The following is an 18887-nucleotide window of genomic DNA, read 5'->3' as shown; positions in this document are numbered from 1 at the left end:
CATGTATGGGAATAAACCAATATTCCATATGAAACATCAAACTAGTTTTTTGTTTTCTTTTAGGAAAATAAATTTTGGTGGTGCTTCTCATATAATTCAATTTTAAAATTAAAGGAAAAATTGGCGAATGGCACTTGGCTTTGCCATAATAAAGGCAAGTTACTGAAGATGCCACTTCCATCCAGCCAATGACATGAAAGAGAAAGCCACAAACCAATTCCCCGTTTGTGTGCCAAACACAGTGAAAAGGACCCCGGCCCGTTCTTGACTTTTCTGTCAGTTGGTCTTCAAATATTTATTAGGAAAATATTAATTATGTCCAATTATAAGTAACTTATTATAAAAATTAATTAATTTATAAAATATTAGCTAATTGGCTATTTACATAAAAAAAAAAGTCAATTTTTGCTTTCTTTTGAGCGTTTGTTACTGGAATAGATTGGGTACATCTTAGGGAGCTTGAATCTGAGTTTTGAGATGATTTGGTAGAGTTTTTAGTTGAATTAAAATTCGAAATAGAAGATGAACATGAGAAAAATAATATGTGTATCACATTATGTATCAGATTTGTATTAAATGTGTATCATACGTATATCCATGTATACCTGCGTATGAGATATGTGCGTGATACATTTTGATACATGTGCCCTCCGATGAATTTTTTGAACTCGATTTTAACTACGAATTTTGATAACAATTCAGTCCAAATCACCTCCAATCTTCCTCAAATTTTGTATATTGACTCATCTATATGTTTTCAATGAATATCAACCATACCCATTGAAAAAAAAGCCTTTTTTACTTAGATTTTTGGAATCTTGTATATATATATTTTTTTGTATTTTCATCACCTTATTTGCTACCTCATCCATGAAATTCCTTTCCGTCTTGCATCTAATGCTGCTAATCAGGTTTAAAAATATGAAAGGAGATCTTTGTGTGTGATTCTTTGAGAGAAAGAACCTTATCTATTTGGATTTTTAATTTTTATATGTGTTTGGCTTGTTTTGATAAGTCTATGATTAATGGGTAGAGGTTAGTAAGTTTGGACTTTTTTGGGACATTTGTGTAAGATTCCCTATTTATTATCCTGATCCGAGTTACTTAAAACTCATAAACTGAGTGTTAGCATTGTGTGGCAGATTGAAAAAAATAGGAACTTTTAGTAGTATTTTAATCAAGAAATTAAATGTTAGAACCCACTGAAATTGTGTCTTAAGTGGTTAGACACTTTCCCGACTTACTCTTTCTAGTGTGTGTATTTGATGACAATGCTGCTTCAAATTGTTTCTCAAGATGGCATCATAATATTGTTTACAGATATATGTAGGTTTACATGTTTCAACTAAGTCAAATATTGGTGTAGTGATTTTGGATAGCTAAAGGATAGATTTTCGATTCAGTTAATTGGGAAGGGCGATAAGGTTGATCTTAGACGGCTTGTGGTTAATGTAGAGTCCACACTACCCTTACTGTTTTTCATAGCTCCGGACCTTATTTGCTGGTTATTGTTATTGTATGTCATCTATTTTATGGTTTTTAGGATATTTTCACTATTTTTATGATTTATGTTGACGATACTGATGAATTGTCTCTTCTTGTTTTATTTCCATCTTCCTGAGCCGAAGGTCTATCGGAAACAATCTCTTGGCTCTATCGGGATAGGGGTAAGGTCTGCGTACACACTACCCTCTTCAGACCCCACTTTGTAAAATTTTATTAGGTCGTTGTAGTTGTTGTTAGTTGGGGAAGGGCATGAATCTTGAATTGCTTGCTATAAAGGAAAGCTCATAAGCATGCAATGATTTGTTTGAAGCAGTCAGTCTTGCCAGGTACAGAAAAGGAAAACAATAGTGGCCAGGTTTCTTTAGTTGTCAAGGGTGGAGATAACCGCAAGAATGACTCAAATGTCTAGTCCTCTAGAGAGAGTTACATATTTTAATAGCAGAACAACATGAGATTTTCCTAATGCTATCCTTCCTTAAACAACCTCTATACAAACTCCCCTCACCCTTTTCAAATCAACTCATTTTACAAGATAATAAGTACTCCTACTAACTATGATTTTCTATAGTCGCTTCTCTTTTTTCGCTCTTCTTGGCCGCTTCGCTCAACGGCCAGAAACAAATAATGAATTGGCTGATAATTGGTTCCCTTCAATCTGAATTTTCTTAGCTTTTGCCTTGTCCAAGCGTGCCCGTCTTACAGCTTCTTGGACATGGCGGTCGTGATCTTTCAACATCTGATCCATTTTGCCTGATGGAACTAGTAGTGGCCCAGAATAGTGAATTTTGTTGCCTTTTGATCCATATCCCAGCTGAACATGAAGAATGAGCAAATTAGACTACGGCTAAAACCATCATAGGTTTCGAAAACATATAATGTGAATATGTTGATAGGCTTCTTACAAGAACAGGATCATTGTTGCTGGTTCTACCATCCTCATTTTGATGTGAGCTCGCAAGTGAATGATTTTTCTGCTCTTGTTTCATCGCGGAATGTGAGACCTCTTTGAAGGATCCAGGAAACCTGGCTATAAGTTTAGGAACCTCTTGTTTATGTGGACCAGACTTGTCTGGCCGATCTTCAGAGAACATGCTTCTCCTCGCAGCGACTAGACCAGACATAGCTGACAAATCCGCAACAGAAAGTTTTGGGGCATCTTCCATATTCTTTCCAGCTTTTGCCCAGGCAGCTCGGTGAGTCAATGGCCCGGAATGGGAACCTCGCTTATGCAGCCGCGCTTGAGGATCATTGTTTGCTTCTTCCACAACCTGAGATGGTCTAGGGGGATCAATTGGAAAACCAGAGGCAACTTCTTCCTGATGAGAGTTGAACATCTCACTTCTGCTTTTTGAATTGGATTGACCTTGCCTTTTCTGCATAGAGTGTGCCAAACCACATGAATACAGAACAAATTAACAAAAAATTGTAGTTTCAAAGTTTGAACAGGACAAGCTAAGGATAGGCAAGACTAGATAATTGGAACACCAAAAGTGCTATTAATTTCTAAACAACACAAAGGTTAAGCCGTTGTAATGCTAAAGAGTGAGGAAAATGGTTGCTGAAGAAGTGAAGATACTAATATGCGGAGTACTCCTTTCTACAGAGCCAGCATGCAATTGTACTAGCATTTATCAACTGATCAACAACTGAGCCTTTTCTCTTCCATGCTCTCATGTTTTAAAGCTTAAATGACTAGATGCCGCATGCACGACCTCCTCTTCCCAAGCACCCACCAAAAAAAGAAAAAAAATCTGATTGTTGTGACCAGCTGTTAAGCGATATAGAGTAATTTCATGGGCATAATAAGAGAAGATTCCAAGGTTACTTGGTTTGTTCAAGTCGGTGACTCAGAGAAAGTAGTATTTTACCCCATGGGCAGATCAATGTCTTATCGTAAAAGATTACCTGCATAGATGAAACTAATTCAGCATTGGCTTCGGGTGCAGGGACTGCACGCGATTCTCTCGTTCCTCTCCTTTCTAGGTCATATCTATGACCCTTGTTTCCAGCTGCCGCTTGCCTAAAAAAGCATTGATATTATCAGCATACAAACAAGACCACATCAACCAACACATCAATTATATCTTAATGACCATCTGTAACTGACAATTCTGGAGCACATGAAATAAGAAGCTGGCTAAAACATATTTATGTTTTCTGCTAAACTGCTACATTTACCTTCGAGCTTCTTCATCCCGCACTTTAGCATCAAATTCCTTGCTCGGAGGATATTTTGGCAAGCTCAAAGGATCACAAGGAAGTGGCTTTGTTGTAAAAAACTGAAATGAAGCAGGCTGGATAATCAAAAATTTGAAAATTGTTGTCTAATCATGGCCATTTGGGCTCCATAGCATCAAAATGGATGAAGAAAACAGAAAAAACGTAATAAATTTCAAGACAAAGCACCAAGGAGGCACTATCATCAAATTAGTATCTAAGAACACAAGACAGTTCAACTCAGATAAAGCGACATGTCCTTTTGATACAAATTGCAAATAGTGAACTTTTAGTATTGAGGTAGGGGTAAGGTCTGCGTACACACTACACACTACACTGGGTTTTTTGTTGTTGTTGTTGTTGTTTAGTATTTGCATATAATGAAATATTATTTATAGCCAAACAACTCTAAGAAGATTTGATCTTTAAGAAACTTCATACCTCACTCTTCAAGGCAGAGGCTGATGACCCACGATCGGCAGGATCTATTGAAAGTAAAGTTTCTATAAGTGCTAGTGCTGGTGCAGGAAACTCTTTAAATGTTTCTGCAACACAACGCCTATAAGGTTGTTGGGGCTTGAAGATTGTTGCATGGGGCAACCTCGATTTCCTCCAGTACTCCTCAGAAGGTGATCCACACAGTTTGAAAATCTTATGAAGCTGCTCAACCTACAGCACAGATTATGCACTTTGCTTTTATGACATGTTAAGCTAGAATGCAAGATTAATAGATAGACAATGAAAATAGTTATACAAGAGAAAATAACTACGGATAGGATAAGTAACAGGCCAATAATGTTGAGTAAAGACACAATTAATGTTCCCTGTCAGAGAAAATTCAAACTACCATCAACTGTTCATCATATCAGACTGCAAGATACACCTAACAGGATGACAAAGGATCAATAATGATTAATGAGTAAATGAGCTTCAAAAGAAGTATACAAGACCATATGCTACAACACCTATGGCATCCTAACCTTTCAAAGACACGTCAAAATCACATAGTTGAGCAACTTCCTCGCATTTCACTATCGAAGGAGCACCAATATCATTTACATTCTCAAACTTCCAATGGTAACTCCATATACCAGGCAGTGGAAAAATGAAAAACTATCATCCATGAGCCAAGACCAATTTGTCGTACACTGCAATACTAACCATCGACTAGCTTCCTAAGAAGCCACTACTACTTTTTTTATCAAGCAATGAAGCCAGTACTTCCATTTCAAAGTTGAAGTCACCATGGCCACACCAAGTAAGAACAAAAGAAATGCTGAAGTTCACATCCTAACTCACTTGTATCACATAGGCACTCTAAGTAAGATGGTTAAGGTATTTTAAAGAAATATACGCTAATAGGATGCTTCAAAATTCTCAGGGCTGGTATGATTTTCTCTATTGACAATGGTTTTGAACCTTCTCTAAAATGAAGTGTGATTTACTGATGGATTTCACAAAGAACTGTCTTATGTGTCGCCAGTATCAAGAACCAGAAAGCAGGATACCAGCAAATGACAGTACAAACTCCACAATTTGGATAACTGGTGCATTGAACCTACAACAACAACAACAACAACAACCCAGTATAATCCCACTTATTGGGGTCTGGGGAGGGTAGTGCGTACGCAGACCTTACCCCTACCCTGGGATAGAGAGGCTGTTTCCAAATAGACCCCCGGCATCCTTCCCTCCAAGAACTTCCCACCTTGCTCTTGGGGAGACTCGAACTCACAACCTCTTGGTTGGAAGTGGAGGTTGCTTACCATCAGAGCAACCCCTCTTGTCTAAGAGGTGCATTGAACCTATGAGCTCAAAAGACCCTGACTATATTTGATTCCTAGTAACTCTTAAGCAAAGCATTGGTAACCATTATGATATTCAGCCATGGGACCCTGATGTATTCTATTTTGATATCAGTAAAATGGGTACAATACAAAAAAACAAAAACAAAAGATTAACAAAGAACATACCTCCGTTCTTCCTGGCATTATTGGCTTGCCAGCATAAAGTTCTGCAAGTATGCAACCAGTGCTCCACAAATCCACAGCAGTCCCATAGTAAGTAGCACCGAGTAGCAGTTCGGGAGGTCGATACCAGAGAGTCACTACACGGCTAGTGAGAGGCTGGCTTTGATGAGGATCAAAAAAGCTAGCAAGACCAAAATCAGCAATCTTCAATATGCCATTATTGTCAATTAAAAGGTTGGAGCCTTTTATATCACGATGTAAAACACCACGACTGTGACAATGATCAAGTCCACATAAAAGTTGCTGCATGTAACATTTGACCTACAAAAGGCAAATACAGTTTTCCACTTAGGCGAACAAACAGAATAAACCATGGAAAAAAGAATTAATGAAATGAAAAGAGAAAGAGAGCCAAGCTCTTCCTTCCTCGTGAACAGGTTATAAAAAAGTGAGCAAATTCAGAGGCATATTTATTTACATGCAAGAACAGGAAGCCAAATGAGCATCTCTGTTGATGTAAATACAAGTCGAAGGTCTGACTATCAGGATTTTCAGCGGTAAAAGTTTAACTGGTAAAACAGATAATGTAATTTGCAAAAGCATTAAGTGGATAGATACTGAAAGCAAATTCAAATACCTGTGACTCAGTAAACTTAAGACCAGGGTGTGACGCTAACCCTGCCAAATCATGCTCCATGTACTCAAATACAAGGTATAGGCTGCAAGACATCCTAGAAGTAACTAAACCTTCTAATTTTATTATGTTTGGATGATCAAGCCTCCGTAGTATGTGAATCTCCCTCGCCATGAACCGAACACTCTCAGGTTCTAGCTTATCAAATCTCACTTTCTTCAAAGCGACGATCTTCCCTTGATCAAGATCACGAGCACGGTAAACATTGCTGTAGGTGCCCTGACCAATCTATGGAGCCATTAAACGAAGTATCAAGTTAGCCTCATTCACGCATCAAGTATATCAAAAAGTGAACAAATCACACAATGTTTTAGCCACTCCATTTGAAACTAACAAAGGCATAAAATCTTCCCCTGTGAAAATACTAGTTGAGCACTGGTATGCTAGTATTGCAGAATAGCTGTGACAGTAAACAGTAGCAATTTTCTGCAATTATCATCTGACCAGATACTTACTAAGGGGTCGTTTGGTTGGAATACGGCTTATGCCGGTACAAGTTATGTTGGGATTAGTTATGCTGGGATTGTTGTTTATTCATTGTTTGGTATGTTGTATTAAGAATGACAATTGCATAATTTCTAAGAAGAATGTATAAGTTATACCGGTGCTAATTACCCCACCCTCTATAAGGTATAAGTTATCCCGGTGTTAAAATTAACACCGGGATAACTTATACCTGGTTTGCTAACCAAACAGAGTATTAAGGTGGTATTAAATTTTTATACCACCCCTATACCTTCTTATACCTCATACCAAACGACCCCTAAAAGAAGAAGAGGTGAGTTGTTCATGATATCTGAAACAACTGAATCAGCCAAATCCGGCCTGCACAGCCGTGTTCTGTAATTGGGCTGTAGCGAATTGCTGAACATTTACTTGTTCAGGCCTATCCAAACATTACGAATAGATGTACTTGTTCACGGAAAAAGAAAAGACACATGTACAAATCAATTAAACATTTACTGCTAAATTAATGTGTACATTTATTCTGCTTTATTTGGGGAAATTACATTCCAATTATATTCCTTGCCATTCAACACCACACATGGGTAGCGATGTACTGCATACCTAAGAGAGAACATCCTAATGAACTCAACATTTGATTTGTGGTATTATGACAATTTTAACAATGAATGTCAACCTACCGTAACCCTTTATTTCTATTGGAACTTAGACAAGATATCTAACTCACATAATGAAGTATATGTCTAAATTAACGATGTTCCTTGACAGCTGAGGAATAGCTCAATGGGAAAAGCCCTAAGCCTCCAACTATGAAGCTGAGGCTTGAACCACCAAATGGACAAAAGTGGGTAGGATTACCATATTGGAAAAACAAATTAATTTCTTGCCCATTTTCCTAGATTTATATCAGAATAAACTTGATATTGGCTATACCATGCACCCAAAATCTTCCAGCTCCAACTCAGTGCTGAAGTGGAACATTTCCCCTTTCTCGGATTTTGCACAACACTAGTACATGAATTATCAGAAAGTAAAGATTCACTCATGTGGGGGAGGGAGAAAGAGACAATTATGTGACAATTCTCATGAAATGCTTGGAGTTTCTACAGTAGAATGAAAAGTCAGAGACACAAAATTAAAGGTGCATACTTTATCCAGCTTCTCAAAAGAATCAGCTCGTCTCGGCACCCATCCTCTGATAGCTTCACCGGCAACAGCAGCAAGCCAAGGTGGCCATCCAGCAGCAACCTGTTCCCCTTCACTCCCTTTTGGTAATATCCCAATTCCAGGATGATGCGTAGCAACAATAAACTCTTGCTTTTCCCTTTTCCTCTCATAATTCTCACTCTGCAATCTTACTGAACCATTTACTTGTTTATCAATTAGCATTGCCTTCCCATCAATGCTATCCAAACGATCTTTAACCCTATAAGCTGATTCCTCTCGTCTTGATGAACCAGCCCTTGGCCCTCTCAAACTTGCAGCACTTTTACTCGACAATCTCTCCCTTGGACTATCTCTACTGTCTTCAATGGCAGAGGGCTTACCGCAAACACAACCCATCTCAAATACTTACCACTCTAAAAAGCACCAAACACTTCAACCCCACCTCCCAAAATCACATCTTTTCACTAATAAACCTCCTCAATTTCAACAAAACTCGCTTTCCAATTACTAGGGACCAACCAATTAGCAAAATTAAAGTAACCCCGCCTCCCAAAATCACATCTTTTCACCAATAAACCTCCTTACTTTTCAACAAAACACACTTTACAATTACTACAGAACAACTAATTATCAGAATTAAAGCAACCCCACCTTCCAAAATCAAATCTTTTAGCCAATAAACCTCCTCATTTTCAAGAAAACGCTACTTCCCACATAATACAAGTCTACAAAATGATTCAAAGAACCAAAGAAAACTAAGAAAACAGTTCAATACAGAAGAGTATAAATGTACAGCCACTAAAATTGTGCAAATGGGTTCAAAAGAAAAGAGCTAGAAATGAAATGTTGAAGTGAGTGTCGTAGAGTGTGTATGAGAAGTTGGGTGGAGGAGAAAGCATGGTTGTGGATCTAGGGCACGGATGGATTGAGTTTTCAGGGGGGGATACAGAAAAGAGAGAGATAAAAAGAGATTAATTTTGGAAAATGAGTGTTTTACACAAAAAAAAAACTGTTAGGTGGATTTTATATTCTGACCGCCGAAGAGCAGCTTTTTTAATAAATACACTTCACAGTACCCAGTGTGTGTGTGTGTGAGAGAAACAGAGAGAAAGGAAGCTGGGAAGACCGATGCTGTTCCGTTGTGACATTCTTAACATGTTAAGTTGTTAACCACGCGCACAACACAACAAACTACCTGCCATTACTTTATTTATTACTCCATTTCAGTTGAATTTCTTATTTATGACTCCACCTAAATCACCTCTTACTTAAAAGTTAAAATTAATAAGTACTCTACTTATTTTACTACTTTGTTCATAAATATCTTATTTAAATATAAATACTCTCAACTTTGTTCGCATTTATTGCTTGTTGTTTAGCCGTTTAAATAGTAACATTATAATGGAGCTGGGATACATTAGTAATATGCGTAGTACAAAATGTAAAATTACTTTAAACCATATTCTTATAGTGGCATAACGTTATAAATTTTATGTGCGTACACACATGCGCAATTAGAATATATGTTATTCAAGCTCAGTGTTCATAAATGTTAGTAGCACTTTTTAGATTTATTTACTTATCTAATTTTACTGATTATATCATCTTCTTTCTTAATTTATTTTATATTAGTAATTGTATATTTATCATCAAAGATTACGACAAAATAATAAGTACACATTCATCTTTAATCAGAGATCTCGAGTTTAAATTATAAGAATGGAATCGTTTTTTGGTAGGATAATGCTTTACCACTAAATTAAATCTTCTCGTTGTAAATTCAAATTAATTGAGCATCAGAACAAATATCATACTATATCAAATTGGGAATTAAAAAATTACAAATTCACGTATTAGTAGCAAGATGCTCTTCCATCTCTACTTTGAAAATTGAAATTTTGATAAGACTTAGCACAAATATAAAACACTTCTAATTGTTAATGCTTCTCGTACAAAAGTCTAAGGTTGTCTTGTAGCTATCCACACCACATGTGATTAGGGAGATTTTCAAACAGTTTTGTCGATAAGTGACTACTTTGATTTGTCTTATTTTAAAATTTTAATCTAATTGGGCCCAGAGCTACCTGTACACTTACAAGTCGGAGAGGTCGTGCAAGAGCGTGGGAATGAGGCGCGTAGGGGAAGAAGGGTTTTACTGCTATGCTGTCTCTGTTTTCTGCACAAAGTAGTGTGCCTTTGCTCAGGGCCTGGGCCTGGGCCTGGGCCTGGGGAGTGAGTGAGGAGGGGTGGGGGGCTGGTTCCTACTTTTCTTTGGCTTTTATATTTGTGGGGTCTTCACGCATTAATATGATAAGTTAAGACCTTTTAGTGCAATTATTATTCCTCATTTACCTACTGAGCCACTTATTTCCCTACATTTTTAAAAACCATTAATTACGAGTTTATTACTACAATAAAACCAGCTGTGGGTTCCATTCCCCTAAACTCGGTGCTTCATATTCCCTCCTCTTTAATGGATAGTCTGAATACTTTATACTAATAAGATTTTCTTTTATTGAGTGCGTTATTTATTAAATTGCTAATTAGAAATGCAGTAAAACTTTTATTAATTAGTTTTGAACTTGATGACGACTGTCCAATCCAAAATCCCAATATCGGAACCGCGATGCTGCCTAATATTCATTTGCTAGGCAAACCGATGTGAAATAAGAAATTTACCAATTTTGATAGTTAAAATAAAATAATAATATTCAACGAGAAATGAATGTCAAATATAATACAGTACTAATATAAACCACGTGATAATAACTACTCCCAAAAGTCCGGAGTCACAAGTACACGGGAAACTAGAAGTCTACAAACATAGTCTGCAAATAAATACAAGTGTTTGAAGGAGATAAATAGTAAAAGTGGGAAATGGAAGGGGACTTCCAAGGTCTGCTAACGCTAACAAATTTACCTCAAGTCTTCGTATGAAAATGATCCGAGCTGACAAACCTCAAGCACCACTGGGACCAATACTAGCATCTGCACAAGAAGTGCAGAAGTGTAGCATGAGTATAATCGATCCAATATACTCCGTAAGTATCGAGCCTAACCTCGACGAGGTAGCGACGAGGCTATAACAAGATATCTACATAAATAAACATGTACAAGTGTATATAAAGCAGCAAAATAAGAAGAAGAATGATAAAATACTAACTGGGAGGGGACATGCGAAAAGGGGAAGATATAATAAATACGGCAAGTATGAAATCACGAAATAAAATCTTCCAAATTAAGCAACGATATAACAAAGTAAATCACCAAAACTGGAAATCATATAACTCAATGATATAAAAATGGCACGGCATCATCCTTCGTGCTCTCTTCTCCTCGCCATGTAATAATATGAATGAAATGGCACGGTATCACCATTCGTGCTTTTATTCTTGTTTTCACTATGTAATAATACAAATCCGAATAATGATCAATGCAGGGAATAATTTAACTTCAAATATGGTGTCATGATATCAAACTTCAACTTTCAAAATATTCAACATTTTTAGAATAAACAATAAATACGAAACGAATAATTAAAGAAATAACAATCTAACCTAAGCATGGATCACATAATTAACGAAATAATATAATATAAAGAAATAATTTGCATCCGCATGCTTTAACCTAATGACAACGCATAGGTACTCATCACCTCACATATATGTTGTCTCCACACATAAATCACGTAGCAAAAAGGCCAACAAAATCCTAATCCCTCAAGTCAAGGTTAACCACGACACTTACCTCACCCAGCAACCAAATCAATGCTCAACCGTGGCCTTTCCTCTAGAATGAGCCTCCAAACCAATCAAATCTAATCAAATATACTTCAAAGATTCAATCTTTAATGTTTTTGAAAAAAAGTCAACAAAAGTCAACCCCGGGCTCGCTTGGTCAAAACCCGAGATTCAGACCAAAATTCAATTATCCATTCATCCCCCGAGCCTGGTTATGTGATTAGTTTTAAAATCCGACCTCAATTTGAAGTCTAAATCTCAATTTCTCAAAATTCCCAATTTCTACCTAAATCCCTAATTTCTATCATTAAAAATCTTGGATTAAAGATTAAAATCAATGGGTGTTTATGAAAATGTAAGGAAACAAGTTAAAATCTACTAACATATGAAGTTGGCATAGAAAATCTCTTCAAAATTGTCTTTAGGCCGAGCTCAAACTTGAAAATGTTGAGAAATGGGATAAATGTCGACTTTGGGATGTTTTAAATTAGCGTCAGGTCTTCTTCGCGTTTGCGAAGGAACTGACGCGATCGTGAAGCACTGCGCCCCAACTAGCCTTTACGTTCGCGATGGCATCTCTCCATGGCCTTCGCGTTTGCGGTCCTAGGATCTCATTCGTGTAGAACATCACACAGCTCCCTTCCCAGGCCCCATAACCTTACGCGCTCGCGAGAGGAAGGTCGCGTTTGCGAAGGGTAAACCCTCCATTACTTAGCGTTCGCGATCAGCTCCTCGCATTCACAATGAAGGAATTCCTCCACGGCCCAGATTACCCTTCGCGATCGCGAGAGTACCTTCATGATCGCGAAGCACAAAGCCTCAGACACCAGTAACAGTAAAAAAATCAGAATTTTTCAAGTTCAAATGGTTCGTAGCCTATCCGAAACTCACCCGAGCCCCTCGGACTCCAAACCAAACATGCACACAAGTGTAACAACATCATACGAACTCGCTCGCATGATCAAAATAATATCTTCAACTACGAATCGGACATCAAAATGCATGAAATTTTTAAAGAAAGCCAAGAACTTATAGATTCACAACCGAGGTCCGAATCCTATCAAATCAACTCCATTTTGCACCAAATTTTGCAGATAAATTTTTAATAGATAAATGAACCTATACAAAGTTCCGAAATCGAAATCCAAACCTGATAGCAACAAAGTCAACCTAAGGTCAAACTTAGGAAATATTTAAACCTTCAAGTTAATAGTTTTCAACAAATCACGTCAAATCAAGTTAGGGACTTCCGAATTCAATTTCGGGCATACGCTCAAGTCCAAATCACGGTACAGACCAATCGGGATCGTCAAAATACCGATCCAGAGTCGTTTACACAAAATGTTGACTGTCGTTAACTCAAATCATTTTTAAAGTTAAAATTTATATTTTCATCAATTTTTCACATAAAATCTTTCCGGAAAAATATACGGACTACGCACGCAAATTGAGAAATACTACAAGAAACTAATTGAGGTCTCGGAACACCGAAGTAAGTGCTAGAACTCAGAATGACCTATTTGGTCATCACAACGATACATAAAAGTTAAGGTATTTTGGGTTACTTGATAAATTTTTATTAAAAATATTATGGTTTACTGTTTAAATGAAACCCCCTCAATTCCAGATAATCAAAGGTGTCTCAATTTGTGAACTCAGAGCAGTTGCAGATCCTACTACTCACATTTTTCTAAAAACTAAGTGTAACAAAATACTAATATCCTATGATAATATGAGACAGCTTTCAGGAGTACTTTAAAACATTTATCCACGTTATTCATGTGGTTTAGGGATTCCACGTACTAGATCTGTTTCTTAAACAATTCAATTAATTGAGAATTTAAGAAAGTATTAATGCTCTTGGCAAGTCCAAATTCGAAAGTTGAAATTGATACTAATAAGTAGCCACTTCATCGTCATATTCTCACTTTGCTGACCTATTTTGTTTTAGCTTTTATAAAATGGTCAAGGATTGACTCTGTTCCCTTGATTAGCATGAGAAAGAGAATTAAGTGATGTTGATTGCGTCGCTTCAGCTTATTATTAAAAATTAAGTCAACATGAAGATATTGAACGGCTTCCACGTAAAGGTCATTATTTATTGAAAGGGGGATAGAAAAATTAATCCACATTTAATATTTACATAAAAGTAAATAATTTCAATTATAAGAATTACAACAAACTAAAGGAGCAAATTATATGAGTAGTCATTTTACTTTGTGTTCATTATGCAAAAGTTATTTTTTCTGCAAAAATCATTCAACTTTGTGTTCATTATCCAAAAGTCACTTTTATTTCTTTTGTTACACAAAAATTAATTTAAGTTGCTCTATTTATCACAAAAGTCACCTTGACCAGATTTTATAATATTATTACTTAAAATATCTATTATATCCTTAACATTATAAATCCTCTTATTTATGTAATACCTTCTATATTATATACTATATAATATATTTTTACCTAGGTATTTTACTTATAATTAAAATAACTTTAAATTATTTTATTTATTATTTTTATAATATATCCATACATTTAATTTTTTTTATGGCACTCAATTTGTTTAATCATATTCAAACATGATATATTTTAAATATAAAAATGATAATTTTTTTAATTTAAAATAATAAAATATATATTTTTAACAAGTGATAGTTTTTAATAGTTAATAAAAATTTCAAAGATATTTGTGTTTAATAATAAGTCTTTTAAAGCTTTATCTGTTAATATTATTTATTTAAAAGTATTAATCTGATGTGTCATTTTGCGAAATGTGGGTATTTTATTTATTAAATCAATGGGTTATGGCTTGGCTAATAAATCAATGAGCTTTGATTTTTAATTTTCATTAAATATATTTCGTTAAGCCTGATTAAGAACGCAGATTTGAGATTTATTTATGGTAATATAATATTACTGACAAATTTAATAATGCTACTTATATATCTTAAAAATTAATATTAAGAAAAAATTAAATATATGAATATATTATAAAAATAATAAATAAAATAATATTAAGTTATTTTAATTATAAGTAAAATATATGGATAAAATTATATTATATAGCATACAATATAGAAGGTATTACATAAATGAAAGAATTTATAATATGAAAGGCATAATAGACTTTTCAGGTGAAAGGTTTGTAAAATCTGGTCAAAATGATTATTGTGATAACTAGAGCATAGTAAAATAATTTTGTGTAAAAAAAGTAATATTTGGGTAATGAACACAAAGTTGAATGAGTTTACGTAACAAAAGAAAGAAAATTGACTTTTGAGTATTAACGAACACAAAGTTGAATGACCACCCATAAAATTTACTCCAAACTAAAGTAAGGATACAAATTATTAACCATAGGAAAGAGATAAAATTTGTATGCATCTTTTGGAAAACTTTTATGAATGTTAAAGGCTTTCTTTGATTTTAAGTGAGTGTAACAAAACGTTACTCCTATTATTGTTTATTGTGTGGTCGTTTGTTTTTTATATATATGACTAAACTTGTGTATCTTTTACGGCCATATACTACAGGAGTATATTATATTCCTAATTATCTTACTTTGAGAATTCACTAAAGAATTAGGAAACAAAACCAAATTAATAAATAACAAAGCAGAATAAGGTGAATGGAGATTGGAGAAGATCGCATAGGATCATATCCTACAATAAGATATTTAATAATGAATAGTTATGCAAAGTAATAATGCATGCATGAAATTTATAGCAGTTGTCTTGTGTTTCTCAGACAACGCAACGGGTGAGTAGGTCCAACGGCTTTAGTTCTATCTTTAGTTTGGTCCTACTAGTTTTTGGCCTGATTGTCTTTACAGAACTATTCAATCCAAATGAAAATAATACAAATGTAATATTCATTCGATAACATGATAATGACCTTGAAAGGCTCTTCTGGAAAAAAGTGGTGGGTAAAAGAAGATGCATGGTTGACCATTTATCATCTTGATTGTTATCATAATTATATTAGTTATTAGTTTCATAATTGTTTTTTTGTATATATATATATATATATATATATAGTAGCTAATATTGTAACTCCTCCCTTGGTTAAAGGAAGCTGATGGTTGAAAATCAAATCATCCACAAAAAATAGCATATCTAAATCCAAAATAGACAATATTTGCAATGTAAGTTTTTGTGGAATCAAATTACACTAGGGTGTCCTTGATTGCCCTTCTTTAAAGGCTGAACAGTGTGCTAATTTTTATTTCTTGTTGAAGACTCTGATCTAAAAGAATGCAAACTAATCGCAATTTGCAAGGTCTAACAATTTTGTCTATAATCGTCTTAAGTAATTTTATTCTACGGTTTACACCTTAAAATATTCGACTTTTATTTTGTGAACAATGAGTTAAGTGCAGTTATTGTAAAATCGATCATGACATTAGTTAGCATCCAGTTGAGGCCCAATCAGTAATGTTGGAGAGTTAATTCAAAGCAACAAAAATAACAAAAGACCCCTCCAACAGGAAAACAATAAACCTCACATCGCATAGGCAGTGGCGTATGTCCCGTGAAACCGCATAGGACAAGATGTATACGCCCCTGAGCATAGGCGTGACTTATTATAACTTCCATAACATATATATTTATATACATGATCACATACATATGTTGGATTATATATCGCATCGGAAGCAATCACAGTATTGTCACGATCTTAAATCAGACCCGGTCGTGATGACGCCTCTCGTAAAGACAAGGCCAGCCGACACAATACCCAATTCATTTTAAGCAATTAAAACGGAAAAGGTCCAAAAATATCCTTGAACTATTCGTAATAGCTCAAAAATATCCTCCGTTTGTTTTTGGTGCCAAAAATATCCATGCCGTCTATGTTTTGGCCCAAAAATGCCCCTAAACTGTTAGTTTTTCCATTGAAGCTGACATGGCAGTCCAACTGGGTTAGAATTGCTTACGTGGTCGTCCACTTAAGCAATCCATATATGAAAATTATTTTTTCGAAAATTTTATTTTTCCAGATTTTTAATAAAATACAAAATCAACATTTATTCTGAAAAAAGTAAAAAAATTCGAAAAAAATATTTATTTCAGAATTTTTTAATTAAAATACAAAATCAACACTTATTCTGAAAAAAGTAAAAAATGTATGAAAAAATTATTCTTGATTCGGGTTTATGATTTGATTAAAAAACTCCATTGTTCTCTTTTGTAAATTTTTGATTATAGATATCGAGAATTCATAACCGACCCCAACTTGTTTAGGATTAAGAAACCAATGTCTTTGTTGTTGTACAAATAAAGTTTAATTTTTTTCTTGTAAACGTTGTGTGTTAATTTTTTTTTTGGAGCTAAAGAATGGGGTTGAATTATACATGGAAAATGTTCCAAGACATAATTACGCTATTACTGGATTCAAAAGCATTCAAAGATATAACTCCGAAATTCACAAATTAATCATAAATTCACAAAAGAGAACAATGGAGTTTTTTAATCAAATCATAAACCCCAATCAAGAATAATTTTTCGTAAATTTTTTACTTTTTTCGGAATAAGTGTTGATTTTGTATTTTAATTAAAAAATTCCGAAATAAATATTTTTTTTCGAAATTTTTTACTTTTCAGAATAAATGTTGATTTTATATTTTATTAAAAAATTCTGAAAAAATAATTTTCACATAGGGATTGCTTAGGTGGACGACCATGTAAGCAATTCTAACTCAGTTGGACTGTCATGTCAGCTTCAATGGCAAAACTAATGGTTTAGGGGCATTTTTGGGCCAAAACATAGACGACAGGGATATTTTTGATACAAAAAACAAACGGAGGATATTTTTGAGCTATTTCAAATAGTTCAAGGATATTTTTGGACCTTTTCCGCAATTAAAATAACACAATTTAAGTCTTTAACATGATTGAATCCCAAATAAACAGTGAAACAGTACAATTTACGGAATAAACACAGCCTGACATCGGGGTGTCACCAGTCATGAGCATCTATCATAAGTCTACAAGTCTGAAAGAGTTTACACAATCTATTACATAACTAGGACAAGGGAAATAAAATAGGAGGGAGAAACACTGGGCTGCGAACGCCGAGCAGCTACCTAGTGGACTCCGAATAGCCTGCTGATCAATCAATCCTCACTGGCGGGACTTGAAGCTCCTGAATCTGCACACATGGTGCAGGGAGTAAAGTAAGTACTCCAACTCAGTGAGTAATAATAATAAATGAAGACTGAGCGATAAGAAATCACGTAAAGAACACAACAATATGCTACCAAGAAGTAGAGTAAAACCAAATAAACGCAATAAAACAGTAAAATCTTATAAAACACCTTGATTCAGAATAAACTTCTTTAAAACACATTTTTAACAGTTAAACAAGTAAATGAAAAGCAACTAGAAACGATAAACACATAAAATCCGCCCCTCGGGCACAATGTCAACAGAATCAGCTCCTCGGGCAATAACATGGAACAACACCAGCCCCTCGGGCTATATCTCATATCACAATGGGTACCCGCACTCACTGGGGGTGTACAGACTCCGGGAGGGGGCCCTTACGGCCCAGGCGCAATATCAAGCCATCTCGTGGCATAATCAATAGGCTCTCGGCCTCATATCAAGCCACCTTGTGGCGTACAATCTCAGGCCCTCGACCTCATAATTATAAGTTGGTGTATCACTGTTGCGGCGTGCAGCCCGACCAAAAAGTATCCTCACAACACAGTCCCTCGGCCTTGTAGACATGTGATTTTTGACCCTCCCCAAGATTTTTATATTTTAGCATGTAAATATTTAGTTTAGGCCTAATATCGCTATTTTAATTAGTTTTGACCATTTTACTTTATTTTCTCACAAAAATAAAAACTACAAAAAATAGTTTCATTAAGGTTTTGTAGTCATTTTTAATCTTGAAAAAAATACCCAAAAATAGGTTTGTTTTAAACGGTTAGTGTATTTTAATAGTTATTTTCTTAAGTAAGATTAAGTAGTATGTTTAATAGTTTATCTTGTTTGCTATATTATTTTTACATACAAAAAGGAGGAGGGAATAGAATTAATTTTTTTTGGACTAATTTATTCTTGCTTGTAGCCCAATTAAACCAATCTCTTAGCCCATTAACTCAAAATCCCAAACCTAGAT

General features: G+C 35.0%; 1 protein-coding gene across 2 annotated transcripts; it reads right to left on the bottom strand.

Annotated features, from left to right (window-relative positions):
- Positions 1-1805: 1805 nt before the first annotated feature.
- On the bottom strand, positions 1806-9097 carry LOC107816956 (putative serine/threonine-protein kinase At1g54610). Of its 2 annotated transcripts, none has more exons than XM_075223190.1 (8): positions 8002-9097; positions 6331-6615; positions 5697-6014; positions 4165-4392; positions 3685-3800; positions 3412-3526; positions 2409-2879; positions 1806-2317 (listed from the first exon to the last, which is right to left on the bottom strand). In XM_075223190.1, exons 1-8 carry the CDS (start codon positions 8413-8415, stop codon positions 2111-2113), a joined length of 2154 nt encoding a protein of 717 aa, XP_075079291.1. In that variant the 5' UTR covers positions 8416-9097; the 3' UTR covers positions 1806-2110. The 2 variants fall into 2 exon arrangements, with proteins under 2 accessions (XP_075079291.1, XP_016498188.1); XM_016642702.2 differs by having other exon boundaries at positions 3685-3785.
- Between the last annotated feature and the right edge of the window lie 9790 nt (positions 9098-18887).

This window comes from Nicotiana tabacum, chromosome 10 (genome assembly GCF_000715075.1).
Source record: "Nicotiana tabacum cultivar K326 chromosome 10, ASM71507v2, whole genome shotgun sequence".
In the NCBI taxonomy this organism is placed as follows: domain Eukaryota; kingdom Viridiplantae; phylum Streptophyta; class Magnoliopsida; order Solanales; family Solanaceae; genus Nicotiana; species Nicotiana tabacum.
Note: the sequence above shows the minus strand (reverse complement) of the source record. Positions and strands in the feature narration are given on the sequence as shown.

Coding starts and splice junctions, on each gene's coding strand:
- LOC107816956 (XM_075223190.1), bottom strand. CDS start 8,415: ATGGGTTGTGTTTGCGGTAAGCCCTCTGCCATTGAAGACAGTAGAGAT. Junction 6,616..8,001: donor CTTTTGAGAAGCTGGATAAA/GTATGCACCTTT, acceptor ATGGCTCCATAG/ATTGGTCAGGGCACCTACAG. Junction 6,015..6,330: donor TTAAGTTTACTGAGTCACAG/GTATTTGAATTT, acceptor TGCCTTTTGTAG/GTCAAATGTTACATGCAGCA.